Here is a 24,062-nt window from a genome sequence, read left to right on the forward strand (position 1 = left end):
TGAAAATAAGAATCGACAGTGCATTTAAAAAGAAACTCAAATAAACTCATTTTGTGTAGCTCTAGAGAGTCTTTGGATGCCAGTAACTGGAATGAAGTAACTGAAACTTCATTGCAACAAATCCATTTAGATTTTAGTCTTATCAACCCCTAATGTTAAGGTCCAGGTTCTATAGCATCTAGCTTCCCAGCAACTAGCTTTCCCCAGAAACAAGTGAAGACAAGGTCCTGGGTGTGGTAAATTCTGTTTTCCAGACTTCAGTTAATATGAAGAGAAGGGAATATCAAAAAGTCAACTGAGTGCTACACCAGCGAAATCTTTTGTTGAGATGCCTGGTCTTTTATGAGGATTTATAATGCAGTTTATAGCTGTATTTAATTTCTGTACACGGCTGAAGACGAAGGCAACAGTTCTTTTTAAATCCTCTTACAAAAGGACCTATAAATAATGGATGCTCTTACCTTTACTTGTTTGTAAGGGTTTGGGTGTATGATGCAACAGTGATTTACAGCTCACTTCTGCTTTTGGATTCTGTTTTGGCTGCTTCAGTGAGATATATAGGAATCTATTCCTGCTCTTACTGCTTCCAACAAAGCTGATGCTTGCCTCAACAGCAAACTGTGTGCTAAGTTCCAGAATTGTTATGTTATTAAATTTTACTCAGCAGATTAAGTCAGCCACAGTGTACCGAAAAAAGGCAGACACAAATTATATGTCTCCGTTTATGAGCATCTGGTTAATTATCCCAAATACAGGTTTTCTTTTCTGTAATAGAGAACTTCACTAAACCCAGTCATATGTAACTATGTGGATTAACTTGTCCTTTTTTGGTCATGTATTCCCCCCCACCATCTTGGACAAATGTTGCAGGTGTACTAGATTTTTGCTATGCAATAATCACTTCTGTAAATTGTAAGGCAATTGGGAACAGTGTTGAAGCACCTTCTCTTTTAACTATTGGAGTGAGCCGGTGGGTGGTGGTCCTTTCCAACTCTATAATTCTTTGATTTGATAAGTAAGCTCCCTTGAACTCAGTGGTGCTTCTGATTGTATATATACTAAACTTGCAAAACACACTGGTCTTCCATCTGGGCAAGAAAGAGAAGTGTGGCTCATAGAGGGACATTAAGCCAAATGAAAGCAAATTCTTATCTATAGATGCTCAGATAAGACTTTCCCCTCTGCTGTTTACTTTGAGGACAGGTGATCTAAAACCAGGGCATGATCCACCAAACCACCTCCTGTGCAAGGAAGATGGCAGCTTTACACAAGAACATTCTGGTGGCATGGGCCTGCACTGAGGATCTAAGCTGGTGTGGTAATGACATAGTTGACCTCAGTAAGAACTTTCAGCATGTTTACTATAGAGAAGAAAATATTTGAAAAGTGTCCAGAAATGCAGGTCTGCAAATGGTCAGCCTTTTCCCACTCCACTGAAATGCAAAGCTCCCACTCAAATTTTTGAGGGAATAGAATTTGGCCTTGCTCCTATACAGAAGAAGAGTGGTATGTGCCTCAAGGTATTTTCCTGTAGCCATGCCAACTCTTCACCACTTCTATAAAGAAGAGTTTTGGTTGTTGCACAGAAAATAGGAATTTCCGTTCCATCCCAATATGCACATAAATAAGACCAGGCTTGTGTTCAAAGCCAGCCCATATAGAACACCCTGCAGTAGTTTAAATGGGAATCCACTAGAATGTGGGTCACAGCAGCCAGGACATCCCTGTCTAGGCTGTAGCTAGCAGGTGTAGCTGGAAATAGACATCCCATGCCACCAAAGTCATTTGGGCTTCTAGGGGCAAGATGGAATCCAGGAAATGGTTGGTCCTTGATAATGAGATCGTTTCAATTTCTACCCCTCCACCCGAAACATTAACCCACTGCCCAGTCATGAAAACCAGGCTGAGGATATGTCTGCCTCATGAGTTGGGTCAGTGATGTACTGAGACAGCCCCATGGTTATTATGGCAGCCATTACGTCTTGAGCTGGGGCAGACAAGGTAGCCTCCACATAGATGCTAAACTCTCCCAAGACAAGCATCTGGTGGGTTTCTGGCATCACACTCAAGACCACCTCTGCCAGCTTGGACAGAGAGACTGCTGGGGGGCAAGGTGGTTAGTAGCAAAATCTCCACTCTGTCTCTCTGACCCAACATGGATGCATCCCACTGGGTGCGGTCAGTGGACTAGGGTGATTAGGCTAGTCGCCTAAATGTTCCCCTGGTGCCTCCTTCCTAAAGTCCGGGAAGGTTCTGATTGGTTTAGGGACAGAGGCACAACACTCACATCAGGATGTCAAGATATCCCATGCATGACATCGCCCGCCCCAAGTTGCCTTCACAAGCTGGCGCCTTTGACCTGAACTATTCCCCTACAAAAAAATCCACCGCATTCCATGGATGTATACCCTCAAGTCCATCTCCTGTGCAGACCTGGCCTCTTGGCAAGGGAGACAGTGCATGACTGTGATCTGCTTCTAGCTCTCCAGTCAGGGCTAAAAGTAAAGGTAAAGGGACCCCTGACCATTAGGTCCAGTCGTGACCGACTCTGGGGTTGCGGCGCTCATCTCGCTTTATTGGCTGAGGGAGCCGGTGTACAGCTTCCGGGTCATGTGGCCAGCATGACTAAGCCGCTTCTGGTGAACCAGAGCAGCGCACGGAAACACCATTTACCTTCCCGCTGGAGCAGTACCTATTTATCTACTTGCACTTTGACATGCTTTCAAACTGCTAGGTTGGCAGGAGCAGGGACCGAGCAATGGGAGCTCACCCTGTCGTGGGGATTCGAACCACCGACCTTCTGGTCGGCAAGTCCTAGGCTCTATGGTTTAACCCACAGTGCTACCCGTGTCCCTCCGGTCAGGGCTAGTGTTGCACAAAACACTGGTGCTGCACTGAAATGGGGCAAAGGTAGGTTCGGCTCAACATAAATTTGAGAAGAGTTGATAGTGTTGTCAGATGGAGGCAAACATGACTTGGTTGAACATCAAAGACAAAGGTTTCCAGAACATTGTGGATATCGGAGAGAAATGGGGAACCTGTGGTCCTCCAGATGTTGCCGGACTTCAGCCACCATCACCCCTGACCATTAGCCATGCTGGGAGTCTAACATCTGGAACACCACACCTCTAGTGTATATTCAGAATCCACTTGTCCTTTAATTTGGTCCCAGTTCCCCAGCCCTGTGCAGGAAGGCAAAACTGTCTCCGTCTCCCTTTGGCCACATGATGAAGGCAATAAAGTAATGTTGCTTTGCATCAGCTGAGAAGCTGCCCCTTAATTAGAAATCAGCAATGCCTGGAATACGTTAAGTGACTAGATGACACATATGGTGTATATATGTGATAATATTGCATACTGGGTATGATTACATTAAGGTCTTAGCATGCCAGGCAGTTAAGGAGCTGGGTGAACGAAAGGCTACTTGCAAAGATAGCTGAATATGAGGCATATGGGTTACATCATTTCTGAGCGTCTTTCCTCCTCCCCCCTGAATGGGAGTGACAGTTCTCCTCAATCTACTTTTAGTGATTTGCTTTTTAAATACACACATTTTTATTTTATTTTATTTATTTGTTTAACAGAATATGTGTATCACTCAACAGCAAATAAAGTGATTCCCAAATTTTTGCACCTGGACCACTTGAAAATTGCTGAAGGTCTTGGTGGACAGGTTAAGGATTTTTTTTTGCCTGTTGCAGCAAATTGTAAAGTGATATTCTAGGTGCTATATGATTTTAAATTGTATTTTTTAAAACTTATTTTATTTCTTAGCTTTTGGATTGTATTCAACAAATATTTCTCAGAGTAGACCTATTGAAGTTAATGGCCATCACTAACTTAGGGTCTTGTCAGCTTGCACAGAATTCTGCCAGGCCTGCTGAGCTATAGAATAGCACTATGAGAAATGAGAGAGCATGCTAGCACAATCCTAAATATATGGACCAATATATGGACATTCAAACTGTCTTTCAGAGAAACATGCCTATCATTATTGATCTTCTCATTTAGAAACCTCTGAGAAGCTTACATGGAGCCTCAGGGTTCTTTGTAACATAGTTTTAAAATGCCACTATATGCCTTTGTTGTTATTTTGGTAAGATGAACCTATTCTGGGCTGACCTGCATGCTTGATTGTTGCTTGTTGTTTGCACAGCAGCTTTAACAAATCAAGCTATGTTGCACATGTGGCCTTTAAAGTTGCTACATCTTCAGAGCAATAGTGGACTTCTTTCTAAAAATGTAAGCATGGCAAGCAGGACAGTTCACAGATTTTTAAAGAATGTAATCTCACGTTTTTGGACTTGATTGGCTTTGTTCTGGTCATTTCAGGATTACCAGATGCCTTTACACTGAGAACACAGGTATATGTCATGCTTATAGAGTATGGTCAGGGGAAATAATTGTCACCCCTTAATGATAGTCTGCAAGGATCTCTGGAAGAATCTTGCTTATGCTTAGTTTAGTGTTTCTCAAACCTTGAGTATTCTCTCCTAAGGAGAGTCCATTGTTAACACCCCCAAGGAGAGCCCAACGGTGTTGAGCCCAACACACATATAAGTGCACACAGACACACATACAACAGCAATGTGTAGCATAAATACCTAATTTATTGGGATGAGCTGACAGACATAGGATAGGAAGCTGAAGAAGAGTGGTACTGTGGTTTCCTGTTGAACTTGGTCTGGTGAAGCCTGGGTTCACATCCCTGGGTTCACATCAGACCTTGGGCCAGTCACTATCTGAGCCTAGCCTCTCTCACAGGGTTGTCATTATTAGAAAAAGTGGAGTGCCCCACACCCATTTATGAGGGCACCATTGCTTCAGCTCTGAGGAAAAACTCTGGTACTTCTCCTCTGCCTGCCCACTACACCATTGAACTTAGGGAGGACCTAACATGACCCTGAGGCTATGCGTTGCAGGGAAAGCTCAGCAGCACTGAGCAAGCTGTATTTCAGGGACACTTTTCTACTACTAATGACACTGAGCAACATCTGATAAAGGTCCTCAGGGACCGGAATGTAGCTTTTAACACCAACTGAGCTAATGGTTAAAGAATAAGACAGGGCTGCATCCACTAGCCTCTGTCTGCTAGCAAACAGGCTCTTGCACTAGTGGATGGGTGAGCTTTAATGTTGCAGAACCGATAAATCCAGTGCAACAGTTGCACTTGTGGAAACTTGTTGTGCATCAGGTTGCACTGTCTGTTGTGCAACAAAGTTCTTGGCAATCTTCTTATGCATTCTCTTGTGTAGCAACATTTTGCTGGTGCCAAACATTTCACCAGCAGAGCATGCGTAGTGCTAAGTGACTAAACATGACACTGGATACAACCCAAAGTTTTAAAGTCATCACCAGTAAAATATCCTTGGTAATGAAAATATAGTGTAATAACTGGCTACATTGCTTAGCCTTCTTCAACAAAACACTCAATGAATCATAGAATTGTAAAGGACCCACTGACAATAAACTTTAGCTCGGTGTGGGGTTCAAACCCACCTCCCTGAGATTAAGAGTGTAACTCTTAATCTGTGCAGGATATTCTACTTGCAGTAGAATGCATGTAAGAAAGTTCAGAGCTTGCGAAAACGATTATGGAGGGTGCTGGCAATGCTGCTATATAACCAAGAGCTCTGCATGCTTCTGCCTTCTTGCTACAGCTGCAAAGAAACAACATTCTAGAAACTGCTGTTCCTTCTTTATGCTTTGGGGATAAAAAGACATGCTAGATTCTGCCATCTCAAATTACTGATATTCCTTTTCATGCATGTTTATGCTTAATTGTGGGGATTGTTTTTGAGTGTTGCCCATAGGAAATTCCTTCATGAATTACAGATATCGGTGTGGGTGGGGAAACCACTAGTTGTTTGGGGGAAGGGGGTTGTGTGCTTGAACATAAATGCAATTCTGTATAATAACTAAATATGCCCTAATCTGAACTCTTAAGTAGAAATTAAATGATGGTCTTGAAGATGACCTGGAATAGAACTTTCTCACTATAAGAGCTGTTTAATTTGGGACTCTTATTTTAACTCTTTATACTTCAATTCGTGAACCTTTAACTATGCTGTACCTATAGTACAGAACTGCATTGTTGTGTTGATGTAAAAAATGAGGTTCTGCTATTCTGTTCCGCTCCCCCCCCCATCCCCAGCGTGTTGCTTTAAAACAGCAAAATGCATTTTAAGCAAAACACTGCAGAGGAATGAATTGTGTGTTAAGGAAACAGTATCCTTTCCCATGCACACTGAGACCCATTTTCCCCATACACAAGTAACTGGCACCATTTGCTTTCCAACAAAACTTGTGGCAAAAGGTATATATGTGAAATTTGGCTGTATTGTTTTGTACTGTGCTACATTTAGGAGGTCTTGGGATGCGGGTGGCGCTGTGGGTTAAACCACAGAGCCTAGGACTTGCCGATCAGAAGGTCGGTGGTTCAAATCCCCACGATGGGGTGAGCTCCCATTGCTCGGTCCCTGCTCCTGCCAACCTAGCAGTTTGAAAGCACGTCAAAGTACAAGTAGATAAATAGGTACCGCTCCGGCAGGAAAGTAAACGGCATTTCCGTGCGCTGCTCTGGTTCGCCAGAAGCGGCTTAGTCATGCTGGCCACATGACCCAGAAGCTGTACGCCAGCTCCCTTGGCCAATAAAGCGAGATGAGCGCCGCAACCCCAGAGTCGGTCACGACTGGACCTAATGGTCAGGAGTCCCTTTACCTTTAAAGAGACTTACTTATTTTCCTCTCTTATCTATCCATTCTTGCTGCTTCAGCACCAACACAGGGAGACATGTGCCCAGGAGCAAAAGTGGCCTTCAGTTGCAGATATTTTAGGTGGCAAAATGCCATGCAGGCGTGCCTCTTTTAAACTTCCCCTCCAAACCACTTATTGTTGTTTTGTTGGCGAACTGTCCCATCAGTGTTGGACAGACAGTTTACACAATATGGTGTACATATAGGGGGTGCATGTTGCAATGCAGAGCAGGATAAGCCCTGCTGGCCACACTCCTTGAAAAGGTAGAAGGGAGCACTTGGCCCTGAGCTTCATCAAGGTCTGGCTTTGAGTCAGAACTTCCTCTTTAAATCAGAATTTAAACTCACACAAGTGATACTGAAGTTGAACTCTTAGACTCCAGATGTGTTGCAATCCCATCTTGTTAATGCAATAAAACAAAATCTGGACTTGATATTTTGCATGTTTTTAAATAATCCAGTACTATAATCAGCTGTTGAGGCATGGCAGAGTATTTGAAGCCAAACATATTTCATCTAATTTCCATTTGGTTCTACAGTACGGCGATCTGCCTTTCACGTGGTCTGTCATTATGGAAGTCGAAAGGGTTTGTGGACTGAAAGCTTTATTTAGGTTTAATGAAAACCAAAATGAAAAGACGGCTGGTTCCTTTATTGGTCCCCAACTGTTAAAAATCTACTCAAGTTGCAAGGGATGTCAGTTTAACCAGAGTCAGCACCCTGAAGACAATTAGGGGGAAATCTGTTATTATAGTTGGATATGAAGGGATACTGTCTCTTTAAAGGCAAAAAAACCCCACAACCCAACACTGTTCTGTAAGAGCTTTACATTTAGACTGCGGAATGGTGCATACCTTTGCTGCTGGAAGTGGGGGGAAACACTGTCCTATTCACTGTTTACTTGGAATTCTTTGATGGGTGAAATAAGAATAGCATAACATCATTCCTTTTTGTAACTTTCATAGAGAGTGCATTGCAACATCTGTTTGCAGATGTCTCATAACAAGATAGTGACATAAGACATTTCTATTTTTAAACGTGTCCCAGTTTATTTTTTTTATTTCAGAAAAAAAGCTCTGAATGTTGAATGTGTGTAAGTCACCGGGAATGTAGCAAGTTGATAAAATCCAAGCCAAGTCCATCCTCCTTGCAGGGAAACACAAAAAGCTGGAATTGCTTTTTATGGACATTTGTTTTGCAGCTTTCTACATCTTAAGGCAGAGAATAGCCAGGATAAGGTGCCAGCCCAAAGGTTAGCTGAACATATTTCTCAAAATAATTTTGGCAAGATGGTGTTTTGGAGGCATGATCTCTAAAGTCATGCATGGAGCGCAAGAATGATATAACAACCCAACAGAAAATATGCATGTAATTACTTTGCTTATTATTTTAGGGTGATAGCAGAACTTCATGAATGTATTTAATGACTAATGTAGACATTATATATATATATATATATATATATATATATATGCTTTCGTAGATTTTCACGGGTACAGGAATGCAGGTTTTGGTGTCTTCGGGTGTCTTCCCGTGTAAGAGTCGGGGTGTCTGTGCGACGTTTCGACGAGGTCTCACTCGTCATCTTCAGGCTGGTGCTTTCGGCTTCTTGTTGCTGGAACAGGGCAACAAGAAGCCGAAAGCACCAGCCTGAAGATGACGAGTGAGACCTCGTCGAAACGTCGCACAGACACCCCGACTCTTACACGGGAAGACACCCGAAGACACCAAAACCTGCATATATATATATATATATATATATAACCTGATATTTAAATGATTAGGCTTTAAGCTCCAAATACTTTGTTTTATCCCTTTATGGATGCTATTAATATGTTTTGTAATATATTTACAATTTATTAAAGAGGTCTAACCTCATTGTGACTTGAAATCGGTGTGAGTAGGACACACCCATACACACTTACCTGGGAGTGAGACCCATTAAGTATAGCAAGACTTATTTCTTCTGAGTCAATATGCATAGAGCTGCTCTGCACGAGTACTCAGGAGTAAGTCCCACTGGATTCAATTGGACTTTCTTCTGAATAAGGTTTTTTTTAGGATTGCAGCCTAAAGCTAAAATATTATGCATACTTCTTGAAAGAAAGTTCAATTTAATTTAGCAAGCTTCCCAGTAAACAAGCAGAGGAAGGGGGCACATGATTGGCATGGTATACATTTTAAAACAATTGTTTGATTCCTTCTACTTTTTACGAAAACTGGGAACCCCAACTCCACTTGCCAAGTTGAGTTTTCAGACACACTCTGGTGAGCACACATATTTTATCAACCAGCTCACAGAACCAGAGGCTGCCTTGCCTTCTGGTTTTTTGGTGTCTCTTTTGCCTAGTCAGCTAGGCTTAGGGATGCGATTGTGCTTTCTGAGCAAGGCTGACAAATGTGAGATTTCCTCACATCTGTCAACAAGGGCTCCTGGACTGCTGCCATTTGACCAAATATTGGCAGAGAATGAGGATCAAATCTGCCCCAGAGCCTCCCAGCTCTTGTGGGGGGGAAATGGTGAACACATCCAACATGGTGGCTTAATTTTTTGAAGCCAATTTCAGCCTCTGTTGCAGCATAAGATTTGGGAAATACTGCTTCAGACTTCGGTGTATGAGTAATTTGCACTGAACTTTCCTGGAAGTGTTCCAACACTATGTACCAGACAAAGGAATGTTTGTCATATATTATCTTGATGTGCAATATTGATTTACTGCTACATAAAATGTAAGTAGCTTAGCTGGTTAGGTACCTGGGACTTGATTTTTATTTTTTGGTAAAGCAACTGTATGTGCAGTATGAAAGCCATTCACAATCCTAATAATAACGCCATAATATGGTGGGTGATTGGAACTTCAATACCTGTTTTATTAAAGATGGCCACAAGTTTAGTTCTCCAGTGCTTCTCCCCATTGCAAATGGAAGCAAATGTCCAACATTTGGCACTGTCATTCCAATATGAGAGAGAGAGAGAGAGCTGCTTAAAGATTAAAGGCCAGCTGCCCGCAATAAAGTTTAGGGAAAGCACATTAAAAGGTTGTAAATGTGCACATCAAACCATTACAATGGCTTTATAGTAAAATACGTTTCATGAATGAAGCATGTGTTTTAGAAACTTACATATTATTTTTTATTTGGATTAAGAAAACTTAATTTAATAGTACAACTAGGATAGTTATGTGTCCCTTAATCAGAAAGGGCAGTTTAATCATTGCCTTAGGTTGCTTCCCCACCAATCCTGTACTCTAGAAATGTGATATTTTATGCACTAACTTTTCATAGAAAATTCAGGAAATGTCACTGCCAACCTATCGAGTTCCATGCTTTCAGTGTCATCCGTACTAGATACATGGAGATACTTTTGACAAGAAAATGCATTTGCAGTCCCTGTCTAGAGAAGCTTTTAAGGGCTACTCTTCATTTAATTGAAAGCTTCTTCCTTGCCTACAAATTATGAACCAACACTGGATCATGAGGCTATGTACTGGTATATATGGTGAAAGAGGGACCCAACATGTGTCCAGATACATCTGGTTAAGTTTTAATAGCAAGAAAAGTTCAAGCATGGCATTCCAAAATATGCATAAAACATACACAATGCATGCATCTGCAGGATATATTTTAAAAATTCCTTTTAATAAATAACTATCACCTTATTATGGTATGAATGTATGGACTCATGCTGTAACTCTATACACACTTAGCTTGCAAGCCTATACATATCTGATAATGATAATAATTTTATTATTCATACCCTGCCCATCTGGCTGCGTTGCCCCAGCCACATCTGGGCATAAATCCCAATGCGCTCAATGCAGCTTAGTTGTAGACATGCAAAGGCCTATTATTTTGCTATATCCCTTTTTACTGGTTCTTCTTAGTGTCATTGGAAGTTGTAGCGGACATGCAATACATTCCCTCAGCAATCCACATGTTATATTTTGCATTTTAAATTAAATTGCTTAAAACTGAGGCTAACCATTTCCTCCCCCTTGTTTGTGTGTATTTTAATGGAAGCATATTGGGCAGCAGGGGAGAGTTGGAGCAGAAAAGTGGTGAACAGGGAAGGATTAAGTACTGCTTCTTCCCATCACTTCTGTGCTCCAACTCTCTCCTTTACTCCTCACTGGCCCTAAACTATGGTTTAGCAAGGGTGAGGAAATCCAACTGCTTCCATCATCACCCTGCACTGCTGCTCCCCAAGTACCTGGAGCTATGCATTATGCACATTATGTGCAAACTTGGGCTCATGGCACATCCCCCAAACAAACCACAACCTGTAGGCAAAGGACAAGCTCGTGGATTGTTGGGAGTGACAAAAACCACAAGCCCAGGTTCAAACCATGCCTTAGCTCAGGGTAGCATGGCAGCAACAGGCCCAGAGGAGGAGCAAACCAGCCATGGTATTTGCTCAGTAAGTCTCACTAAACCATGGTTTGGTGTAGCATTTCCTGTGAATAAGACCACTGCGTCAAATGCATTATAATCAAATAATGTTTGTGCACCTCAGTTCGACAAGAAGAGTGACAAGTCTGCTTACGTGTATTCACAGCTGTATGTCAGCCTGGATGTAAACATGGGGAATGTGTTGGACCAAACAAGTGCAAGTGTCATCCAGGATACACTGGGAAAACATGCAATCAAGGTAAGATTTATGCTATTTTAAGGAATGTGGTATTGCTTCAAGGTATTGAAAAAAGCAATTGAAACTTGAACTAAATGTTCTGCAGCTAGTTCAAGTTTCAACTGCCCTTGGGTCAGCTGACATACTGCTGAATTTAGCAGGGCCAAGGCTGGTTCATATATTTGCAGCGCTATTGGTGATGCCCAAGAAGAACTGGTGGAAAAATATCTATGGCGGTCATTTCCTGCCAGATGCAGGGTATGAATTGGAGTTTCTAGGTCTCCCTGAATGAAAAGCACAGCACCTACTTGAATTGAATTAGAGCTTCCACTCTTCTCAAAGACACCCACTTGGGAGTTGCTGTTACTGCATCCCAGCACAATCCATTTTATGAAAGTATTTAAAAAAGTTAAGCAAATAGTGCTTTTGTTGTTAGAGGTACAAGATTGGTTCCTTTCCAAGATCAGCTGTAAAGCCTAAAACTTAAAATGCTGGTTTGATTTAGGTAACAAGGACCTTGCTTTTATGAAAGCAAGTCCCCATGCTAATTTGAAGTATAATAATAATAATAATAATAATAATAATAATAATAATAATAATAATTAATTCCAGTTTCACTTTGTAATAGCAAACTACCCACAATGACCCCAGTCATATTATAATGAAAAAGAACAGTGTTGTTTAAAATGGCCAGTATTGTCAACATATTGCACTATTTTTATTCACTTCTCCCCAAAGTATTATTTTATATAGTGCTGAGCACTGCCAGGTACTTAAGGAAGTTACAGCCGCTCTCTCCAGCTAGCCTTGATAAAGCTTTCCTAAGCTCATTACAGAAAAGCAAACGAGTGTTTTAGAAAACCTGACAATCTGAGTAAGGTGGTGCTGTACAGAACTGTGTTCCCTGAGAGCTACTAATCCTCCGATGGCATAATGATTTCTAAATGCTTTTTAAAACTCATTTGTTTGGATATATTAATCCTTCCTTGACGGATTCATGGGGAATCTAAGCCCACCCTCCCTGTGACCTCATTTCCTCTGCTTCCTTCTTTTTCTCCATCTTACAGACACTTCGTTATATAAATTGTTTTACTTTTGGGAGAAATGTTGTTATGTATTGCTTTTATTCTAGAACTTCAGCTCTCAGAAGTGCCCGCCACAAAGATACTGTAGGTCCGCAGCAATTTAAAATATCAAAAACTGAAACGCTGTTGTGAAACAAGCTCAACAGAGAGAAGAAAGCTCATGCTGATTTTAGATGATATACAGCATCCTGTTGACAAATCTGCTACTTAATCATAGGACTCCAATTCATTTCAATGAGGAGCTTTCCAGTGAGATTTTAGAATCAGCTGATGTATGGGGTGAATAGAATAGAATAGAATCAGCTGATGTATGGGGTGAGGACTGTGCTTGTACTGATACTATTTGCATTTGTTAAAAACCTGCATGTTGAACACAAAGACACATTTACCTCCATGCCCAGTGGTTTTGATATGCTCTTCCTCTCATTGATTTCAACAGGAAACAATTAGAGCTTTGCAATAGGGCCCAGCACCCTAACTGACCAGATTAAGCTGTTCACTCCTCTAGCCCTGGCTGCAAAGAGTTGCCTATATTTTAAACAAACTGTACTTATGAGGCAGATCTGCAGATCACACGTCAAGCAGCCGGATGGGTGTAATTACTGTTGCTTTCTTTGGCATCCATAGCCTGGCTCTATTACAGGTCAATGTCATTTTGTAATATGAATGGCCTTTCCTGAATTGGAAACGTCTCCCCAAATTATTATTGCACCATCATCAAATAAAAGTTCTCCTGCTGGAAATGAGATCGGATGGAGTTGTCCAGCTCCAACCGGATGGTGTTGTCTGTGGCAATTTATTTTCAGTGTATTTATGATTGTCATAATCCCAAAAGGCTACAATTCCCGTGCATTCCCTTTATAACAGAGTTCTATATATGTGCAAGTGTTTGTGTGTTAAAGACACTTAAGGGTCTTCTCATTAACAAGTGGAAGGCAATTCCTTTTCATAAGGCAGGACTTTTAACATTTATTTCCATTTCTTGCACACTAAACACAGAACTTTGAAATGAAATAATGATGTTTTTGTGATCAATTGCTTGCATTAATTAATTAATTAATTGATTGATTGCATACATGACTTCCAAATTCTTCTCCTTTCCTCAACTTAGCTGAGCTGAAGACATTAAAATTTCCCACTTCTCGCAGCTGATGCTCTGAGCAACTGGGCTGTGGATCCTGTGGTGGATCTGTCAAGTCCTAAGGCTAGAGGGTGTGCATTACAACTGCTGCCTTAGGCTATAATCCTAGACACCTTTACCTGAAGTGAGGCCAGATGCGTAGATGTTCTCATAGGATCGTACAGTAAATTGAGTGAGTAGCCAAAGTCCATTTAGAAAACGGAAAATCTACCATGTACTTTCTCAGTGACTTTCACATTTGTTTTTGCCATAACACATTTGTATGGTAGCCATGTCTCCTACTTTGCAGAGGACAGTCCTCTATTTGACTGGCCCATGTCTGGCTTAAAGATGGTCAGAAGAAGGGAGAGTGGGGGCCTTGAAGTTGCCCACCAGCCATTCACACCTGGAGAATAGACTAAGCAGGCACACAGGTTACCTGGTAACAGACTTCCCCACTATGAGACGTATTGGATTTCTACTTGATTTATAGGAATACTGTGGGAGATAGCTCAGTTGGTTAGAGCATGGTGCTGATAATACTAAGGTTGCAGGTTCAATCCCCACATGGGACTGAAGCTGCATATTTCTGCTTTGCAGGGGGTTGAGACTAGATGATCCTTCCAATTCTACAGTTCTATTGCATTCTATTTATAGTGTCGTTCCTTTTTTATGGTGGTGATGATGACACATTGCCTCTTTTTATGACATATAAGTGGTCACTTACATTTCATTTGAAATAATAATCTGAAATAGTCACAGTTCAAAGAATCAGCAGGACCTCGACAAATCTTACAGTAGAACTAGGAGGCAAACCTGTGGATCCATTTGTGCGCTGGCTAAGATAACAGACATGCGGAGTTTACTGGCCTGTGGTCACTAATTCTTCCCTGAAACAGCTTTCCCAGAGGGCAGGCCACTCAGCCCCTAGCTAGTGTCATCTCTGCTTTTGGAATTGACATAGGGGAAATGATTTTAAACTGTAGGGGGTGGGATAGAATACTAGGTGAACAGAATCTGTATGTAAAGAAAGGGTAAAATAGCCATGAATACCTGCTGATTCTTCCCTGAAAGTAAGCACTTCCACCTCTGGGTTAGGAGGGAAGCATAAGTTACATGCAAAAGACTTTCCATGTGCAATCTGTAGTTTGCTTGGTGTTCAGTGTGAAGGTCTATAATGGGAGACGCCTATAATTCTCCTGATCCAGAGCTCCATGCCTGCACCTACAGGTATTTGATGGTATTTGACATAATACACTGCCATGTTGTTTTACTGGGTCCTGGTCTTTTGACTTCTGCTGTGCCTTCTCCTCAACATGTGAAGCTGACCACCCATATGCCACCTCACACGACTGGCCCAGTGAACCACATTTTTTCAGCCCTCCAGATCATCATGCAACACATTTCCCGTGGAGGGGTGAGGACAATCCTTTACTTCAGGTGGTGCGTTCCTTCCACCTGCACGGCTTTAAACCCCCACCATGAAACCTCTTGCAAGTGTGCTGAAAGGACAATGAACTCATTTTGGCTGCCATGTGAAAGCCCAGCCTGCAATATAATTGGCATGCAAAGCGACTTTGCTTTGACACTTCCTTGAGGCTGCAATTCTCTCTCCTGGAAAGGCTTGACCTTAGACAATTCTCTTCATTTGCTCTCATAGTTCCCTTGCTACTCAGATCTTTTACGACACATGCTGCTTTTTCTAAGCTCTTTTTCAAACCAAGAAAACAGTCTGTTGCCATAGTTGTTATTTACATGTATTCATCACTTTTCACAAAGTCTCAAAGCAACTTACAAATCCATAAAATACCAAAGCACTAAAAACAAAATACAAGAAAACCCAAATCCTGCATTGGTTAAGGAAACAGTCTGATAGAAATAGGCCAAAGAATTTTATTTAGTAATCATTAATATTGGGGTAGTTCTGACACAGATATTAATGTCTGGGTTAGCATGTTTAATGCATGTAAAACATATAACATGTACTGTGGGAATGGCAGTGACGCATGACCAATACAGGCAGCCTTTCAACTTATAGCATTACATGCCATCCTGACATAGGCATTAATATCTGAGAAAGAGTGGCCATAGCTCAGTGGCGGAGCACATATTCTGCAACCAGAATGACCCATGTTCAGTTACTGAATCTCCAGTTAGGAGCATTAAGTAGACATTAAGCTGCTGCCATATCTGAAGTCAAATCATTGATCCATCTTACTATTGCCTACACTGACTGGGAATGGCTCCTGAGGGTTTCAAACAGGAGTATTTCTGTTTGAGGTCTCTTCCTGAGCTACTCCCAGGCAGAGAAGACAGCACTGGGATGGATGGTTAAATAACTTGACCTGGTATTAGAACAACAGTCAAGAAGGCATTTTCTGCACGCGCAGTAGAGGGAAGCAAGGAGCAGATGGGGCTCATCAACCTGGGAAGATAGCCCTTCTAGGAGAAGGAAAACTCTGATCCTAAATCTCCACTGCCTTGTGGCATATCTTCAGGAGAGGAAAAGGGAAAGGAGTAAACTCTGCACAAATCTGGATTGGAGTTCCCAAGACGGATGGCATCTTGTACGCCTCCTTCTGGCAACTCCTGCAGCCAAGCTGGTGCCAAACGTATTGCTTTGCTTTTAGACCAAATCAGAGAGGCCAAGGCGGGATGGGGCTTGTTGCCTGGGCAGCCGAGGACCTTTAAACACATTGCCCAGGCTTGCGCCCCCAGGGAGGTCACTTCAGTACTGCTAAAACAGTGGTTTGACTTCACCCCCAGAGGCCCACTCCACTGTCCTTCGAGACAGCGCCAACAACAACCAATTCTTAAAAGTTGCAGCAAGCCACACAGATCCTTGCTCCCTATTGTTTGTGATGCTTGCTGGCACAGTGCGGTTTGAAGCTGACGATCAAAATCTGAACGCTCTTGAGCAGCGCTGTATTTTTGCTAGGGCTCCTTGGTGGTGGTTGCAAAAGGTGGGCTGCTGGGTGCAGGTGCTTTTGTTGTTGGGAAAATTGTGCTCACACTTCAGTCCAGGATCACCTGTTGCTGACAAATTGTGACCATTGTCATTCCCCCTGCAATTCACACCATATCATCTCCTCCTCTGTGGGGGAAGTCTTCCCAGTAGTGTCAAAGCCATTCGTTGGATGGTACTTGAGATGTGACACAAGGTGTGACATGAATCTCTCCCTATGCTTTTTTCAAACAGCCCCAGGCTGTGTCCTCCATACACTTGTCACTTCCATATACTAGGAATCTGCAGAGTTAATTGTGTGAAAAGAGGACACTGCTAGTTTTTTGTGGTGGGCCTTGGGCAAGAAGCTTCCTTTAGGGGACTCACCTCTCTGAGGGGGCTCTCTTCCTCCTCATTGTCATTGCTGCCAATTTGTCTTCTTCCCCAGGGTCCATCCGACCTTTGCATCACCCTTGTCACTGCTTCCATGCTTAGAGACAGCAGGTGAACAGGTAGACACAGCAAAGAAAAAGAGCGGCACCTCCAGGGCTTAGAGATGAGCATCCAGCAGGTTGTGATTCTTTGCAGGTATCTGTTGATGCCAACCCCCAATGCTGACCCCAGATGCATGTCTAAAAGCAGCTTCAGACCAATAATGAAATGTAGGGATGCAATTATATCCTCAAGATCAACTAATAATTCATTATTACATACAGCACACCACATTACTGTAGGAGGAGTCTCGCTTATCTCTTTGTAGCTCTCATGCAAATTTAGCAGCGCACAAGTAGTTGTCGTTCTGGAGTAATTCATATGTTCACATTAACTGTCTTTCTTCTTGCAATGTGATGTTCAAGCTTAGCAGCCTGTGCTTATATCTGAGACTGCTTTTCCAAAGTGCTGCAGCATCCAACCTGCTCTAAAAGCTTTTCAGTATGCAGCTTTGATGGTGACACTATTCTTGCATTGTTGTTGTTGTTGTTGTTGGTTCCCTACCCCCAACCCACGAGTGTGAATAGCATCATTGTTGAATTGTTCAACTTGGAATAATGAAGGGAAATCTCAGTGCGGAGTATAAGTGGGTTCATTTAAAAAAAAACTCTTAACCCCCATTAGAAGTTTTGCGAAGAGCAAAGAAGCAAGGAGGGTTGCGATAGATGTTGTGAAAAGATTCTGCAAAGTCTTTGAAACTTTTCATCTTAGAAGATTCAGGCTGCTGGGCTATACTTCTTCCCCTCTTTTGCCCAGAGAGAAATTGTGCTAAGTGAAATGTTTGGAGAGCCTGTGAAATAAAAAATAGACAAAAGATAAAGTTTCCTGACCTTTTCAGCAAACGCAGCATGTGCGTGCCAATTTATTAAGAGTCTTGCATTTCTCTGACTCCAAGTTAAATGTTAATGTTAGCCTGAACCTGCTCAGTAATAAACAGTCCTCCCCTAAACATCACAATATAAAACCATATGTAAAATGAGTTGTGAAGTGTAGTGGCTAAGAGAATGAGTTGTTTAAAAACCCAGGAAATTCCTGGCTAAACACTATTCTCCTCCATGAAAATGGATGGCCTTTTCTCTCTTTGTTGCTCTCTCTCTTTTAGCCTCGTACACACACACACCCTATTTGGCAGTTAGGAATAATCATAGTGATCTAACTTACAGGGATGTTGAAAGGATTATTTGTTGACCTAGACAAAGCTAATATGTATATATTTCTCCAATGCAACATTTGTGAAATGATTTCACACACCAGGGAACCAGCAGACAACATGGTGCCTTATAGATGTGCTTGGACTTCCATCAGATCCAGCCAACATGACCATTGGTCAGGGTTGATAAAAGCTGAGAGTGTCACAGGGCACATGTCCCTCTTTAAAGTGTCTAGTTCCCTGATTCAGTCATGCTATATTATCCTTGCAGGGGCATGGTTGGAGAAAATAGTCGTTGCTCTCACTGCCCCACAGATGGAAACCATTTCCCTCTCGAGAAAGGAAGCTGTGCCATGGTTGAAGGAGTGCAGAATATCTTTTAAAACAGGGAAGGGAAACCTGATGTTTTTGGACTCCATCTCCCATCAGGCTGAGCCAGTATGGCCTCTGGTTAGAGTCTATGGTAGCTGATGTCCATCAACATTTGTGGCCACCCCACGCAACTATGCTCCAGGTGATGTATTTTTCAGATGTCCATTGCATTGATTCAGCATAACTGATATTCATAAGGCACATGGAAACAGTGGCATTTCCTAGCTAGTTCAAATGGAAGAGAAAACCACTGAGAGAAATATCACAGAGCAAAACCTGCTACACAGACATATTGAACGTGCTTCTGAAATGGTAAGAAATATGCGAAAAGAACAACAAACTAGCCACAACAACCGTAAAAAGGGTTTTGATGACTTTTCTCTCACTTGCCTGTGTACTATGTGTTCTAAACAAGGCAGAGGGAAAGCTGTTACAAATATAACTTGAAAGTGTCAACCATTTCCCAGAAGAAGCTAAGGCTGCGGAAGGGAAGGAATCACACAATGTTTGTTTAGATTTAATGGAATTATAATGGAGACCCTTAATTAAGCCCCTTGTATTGCTTTTGGCTAGTGAATGGAACACCAGTGGTGGGAAAACAAATGTGACCTTATGCATCTTCCTAAAGTTTCTAGAATGTTTTGCAAGAAGTGAATCTCAAAACATTAAACAAAACTCTAGCACTATAATAGATGCTCGCACTGTCTTGCTGATGAAGCAATTGAGTAAAGCCAGCAAAAATATTTTGTGCATATTTAATTAAAATTCAGCAACTTATAGATGCTTACTGGAACAAAGTATGAATACACTTCCCAGCAGAAACACTTAAAGTATGTGCACATTATTCTTAGACTATGCCACTAATAGCTAGCCAATATCATTACACTTGAGTACCAAAATATATTATGCCAGATGGTGTCGGATTCAAAGCTCAGTAGAATGATCCAAACAATACAACAGGTGGATTGGGATTTAGTTTTACTAAGCCACTGCATTATTTGGGAGAGAAAAAGATATGAAACTGCTCTATCTACTGGGTTTAGATTATGTTCTTCACTTAATATCTGCTTGCTAACCTATAGAGTTTAGCTGAACTTGATTTTAAAGGAAATGGAGCAATTGAGTCATACGTGCCTATCTATAGCCAAATCTATCCTAGGACTGATAGAATGTCAGGCCTAAAAATATTCTGGCAAAAATTATGTTGCCCCTCTCCCTTCAGTCTGTTGGAGTGGGGTGGTGGAAGAGGGAGATAAAAAAGATGGAAGGTGTGGCAGAAAAGGAGAGAAAGAAAAGGGATGGTAGCTAGAGAGAGAGAGAGAGAGAAGGAAGGAAGGGGATGGCAGAAAAGAAGAGCAAATGGCAGAAAGAGAAAAAGGGATGACTCCACACACTTTTGATTCTGGCCCCATCCCATGCTGACTTTGATTCACTGGCAGGTGGCCCCTGACAGATTAGCCCTGTGGAAATGTGGCCCTTGACAGACAAAAGGTTGCCTGTCCCTGTTCTGAGGGATGCTGAACCATACACTCCATACTTACAACTCCTCCTCTCCGCAGCCAGCCAGCTTTAATAAAGATTATGATTTACACCAGCCCAGACCTTAGGAATCGTTTATACTGATGCAGGTTAAGTGTGGTGCCAACAAAAGCCTTGACTACGGCTACATAGGCAGGGATAATTGATGTGGGATGGAAGTGGAGAGTGTCCAATGCCTCTGTTGTTATGGGATTAGAAGTACTGCAAACAGACTGTCCTTCTGACTATATGTAGGTATGGGAATATATTGGAAGAGGCATTTTAGGATCAAGGCTGGTCTGGTTTTGAGAACCTTATCACTACCATCTCCTGCAATTCTAAAGATGCCAATATGCAATGGCTGCTCTGTTTTTGATTCCTCCCCTCTGTGCCCTTTTTAGATCTCAATGAGTGTGGTCTGAAACCAAGACCATGCAAACACCGGTGCATGAATACCTATGGCAGCTACAAGTGTTATTGTCTGAATGGATACATGCTTATGCCAGATGGATCATGTTCTAGTAAGTCAAAACCCTTCTGCTTAGGGTTTTTATTATTATTGATTAAAGAGTAAAGGACGAACGGTCTGCTAAAGTGGAAAAGCAAACAATAAAAATTGAATAATTCATCCTATTATTTTTATTATTGGAAGATAAATGGGATGGACAGAGCAGTTTCTTTGCAATCCATGTTTATCGATAAATCTGTTCTGTCCTGTTTCAAAAAATAATCACATGAAAAATATAAATTAGTGTTTGAATGTGTGTGTGTGTGTGTGTGTGTGTCTATAAAAATATGGGGTTGTATCCAATGTCAGTCATAAGCAGAGTAGACCAACAGTAATTAAATGACATATCTAACTTAGGTCCTTTAATTTCAATGACCCTACTCACAGTAGAACTTAGTTATATACAGCCCATGTACTTTGTCATGAGCTGTATGTAACAAAGTTCTACTGTACTTCGTCAATGCATGCATTTCAAAATAATTTTTATCTTAAAATCTACATTCTTGATGCATTTTGGTTTGGGTTTTTTGAGCCAAGAACTGAAAGGCAATATTTGGAGTAGTAGGAAGGACAATTACTGTAGCTTCCAATTCACACATTTGTCTGGGTGGGGTGGATAAGGTCAGTTAATTTTGGAGTACGCAGAAATTGAATTTCTTCGAGACATACAAGCACAGCTTCTCTTTTACTCACAATCAGCTCATTTGGGAATGTTGTTCTCAGCAAGAGGTGCAACATACCTGGCTGTGTGTTACTGTACAATGTAAACGCAACTCACTAAAACTGTCAGGTGCCTGCTGGTTTGTGTGTTTGGAAACTGTAGTACAAAACTCCCCAGTGGCCAGGTTCTTCCTTCCTCTTACAAAAGCGAATATTTTGAATACTTCACCATGCCAAGAATGGGAGAGGGAATGACGGAACCTTCCCTACAGCCAAGAGATTAGATTTTAGAAGGAGGGTTTCAGATAAAAGCATACCAGTTTCTCCTAAGAATGGAAATTGCTTTTTATTAGTCAGTTCACTGAAAGATCCATTCTGCAAAAACCCAGCAGCCATTCTGTCGCATGTTTTTCCCATATCAGTACCTGGGACTGTTTGACAGAAGAATACGGACAATTAAAATCACCACAGGATAGGGTGGCCATTTGAATAATGGAGTCCCTCTATACTGGAGCTTTGCTGTACAACAGCCTTGTCCAACTGGGTACTCTGCAGTTGTTTTAGACTACAACTCCCATAGTGCCTTCTAGCATGGCCAGAAGTCAAGAATGATGGCAGTCTTAGTCCAGCAACACCTGGAGGTTCACCAGATTGAGGCTGGTTCCTTCACTAAGTAGGTAAGATCAAACACAACATGTTTTGTTCTCCAATTGCATTTCATGTGCAATTTTATATTGAAATGCCTTGATAAAATGGAACATTGGAAGCTGCATGGAAGTCCACTGGTCTATCTAACTCCATACTGTCTACACTGACTGGCAGAAGCTCTCCAGGGTTCCAGGCAGGCACTCTCTCACGTTCTTACCTGGAGATACCAGGGATTAAACTTGGGACCTTCTGCAAGCAAGACAAATGCTCTACCACTGAGCTATGCCTCCCTCCCCCAATCTCACAAAGCCTCTGAAATGTTGTTGTTGATAACAAATAATTTCATTTGTATGATGTTCCCACAGACGCTCTCTCATGTTCCATGGCAAACTGTCAGTACGGCTGTGATGTCGTGAAAGGGGAGGTGCGGTGCCGTTGTCCTTCCCCAGGCTTGCAACTAGCTCCTGATGGTAGAACTTGTGTAGGTAAGTCAAAAGTTGTAAGCGTGTTATTTCTCCCTTTCATGCGCACTGGGAAATTCTGGGCAGCAGTGGTTGTTGTTGCCCATTGGCACTGGTGGGTGGGAGGCAAGACACCTAGCTTTACACGGAGCTACATCAGATGGTTGTTTGGCTGAAATACACACACACACACACACACGGTTGACCACACTGCTTTGTGGTTGACCATCACCAGGAACGATGCCTTGAAGCCTTCCACATGCGCTACATCAGGAAGATTTGGGGGATACCATAGCAGGACAGAGCCTCAAACAAAAATGTGCTCTCCCAAGCTCACATTCCCAGCATCTTCATACTCCTGTCTCAGTGACATCTACATTGGCTTGGTTACGTCCACAGAACAGAAGCTGGCAGGATCCCCAAGGATGTGCTCCATGTGGAGCTGGCTTCAGGCACCAGGTCCCTTGGCAGACCAACTCTGCATTACAAAGATGTCAGCGAATGTGACAGGATAGCTGACAACACATGGGGGAATCCCTTGCAGATGACCACAGTGGCTGGAGACAATCAGTCAGGTCATGTATCCACAGCAGTGACCAGAGGAGGAATGATCACTGGAAGGAGTGCAGAGGGGGGGAAATGCCATTGTACATGCCGTCATCTGCCCCAGCTGCAACAAAACATGTCTCTCCTGTATTGGTCTCTACAGCCACAGCAGGCATTGTAACTCTCCAATGGTTTGACTTCACCCCTGAATGTGCACTCTTTTATTATCTCCTGAGACAGACGGATGCCAGCCGCAAAATGCACACACACCCTAATAGCACATGCTTAAACCTGCCCATTTTTACCTGAGACAGTTTCTGTATTTTGTTGCCTATCCTTTCTGTGTGTGTACTGGAAAGTTACTCACACTGTGATCAAGGAAGCTTACTCCTAAATGAAGCCTTCGCCAACTTATTTTTTCCTGATAGACTAACAAGAGCAGAGCTAATTAAAACGCTGTCAATCCTGCTGCCGCTTTGTCATCTACAAAGACGACTTAGGTTATAGGTTGCAGGGGAGAAGCACAGGATCTGACACTTTGATCAGGCTGGATACAGCTGAACTAAGGGTGGGTACCATGCGTCTCTCTAGATGTTGCTGGATTACAGATCCTATAAGCCCTCAATCTTTGCCATGCTGGCTCTGGGGCTGATGGAAGCTGGAGTCCAGCAATATCTGGAGGGCCATGTTCCTGCACCAAACTATACCTGGGTGTTTTGTGTGAGCCCAGTGACTTTTAATTAAAATTAAAGGCAATATCTAATAGTGAATGAACTGATGCACATCAGCACTGGGGGGAAAGGGAAAGGCCAAAGTCTCAGAGTGGAGTTTTGAAAATACTGCCTGACACATTTTGAGAATGATCTTCTCAGGAGCAAAGGGTCACTGTATTTCTTACCCTGGTACATCGGCAGAAACAATTCACTCAGGAAATATTTTTGTGAAAGAACATTTTCATGACTGAAGGAATGTTCCCCGAGTGAGTTTATTCAACTGGTTCAGCAGAGTAATATATATGAAGACCTTTTGCCCCAGGATTGATCATTCTTAAATTGTGTCAGACAACTTTCAGACTATAACAAACCACCTATTTTAAGCACGAGTCTGAGGCTTTGCATCTTTCCCTTACTGCCCCCCAACAAAAACTGTTGCTAATGCCCCTCAAGTTTCTCCTAC

General features: G+C 42.2%; 1 protein-coding gene across 5 annotated transcripts in view; it reads left to right on the top strand.

The window, feature by feature from the left end:
* NPNT (nephronectin) overlaps window positions 1-24,062 on the top strand; it is a 73,003-nt gene that overhangs the window by 15,201 nt on the left and 33,740 nt on the right. For 2 of the 5 annotated variants that reach the window (XM_082236961.1, XM_082236957.1), the window contains exons 3-7: window positions 7,957-8,007; window positions 11,311-11,403; window positions 14,912-15,004; window positions 20,465-20,584; window positions 22,245-22,364. In XM_082236961.1, coding sequence (XP_082093087.1) covers window positions 7,957-8,007; window positions 11,311-11,403; window positions 14,912-15,004; window positions 20,465-20,584; window positions 22,245-22,364 — 477 coding nt within the window. The remainder of the gene's footprint in view (window positions 1-7,956; window positions 8,008-11,310; window positions 11,404-14,911; window positions 15,005-20,464; window positions 20,585-22,244; window positions 22,365-24,062) is intronic. The other 3 variants (XM_082236958.1, XM_082236959.1, XM_082236960.1) reach the window with 3 other exon arrangements.

This window comes from Podarcis vaucheri (genome assembly GCF_965113315.1).
Source record: "Podarcis vaucheri genome assembly, chromosome: 9".
Lineage (NCBI taxonomy): Eukaryota > Metazoa > Chordata > Lepidosauria > Squamata > Lacertidae > Podarcis > Podarcis vaucheri.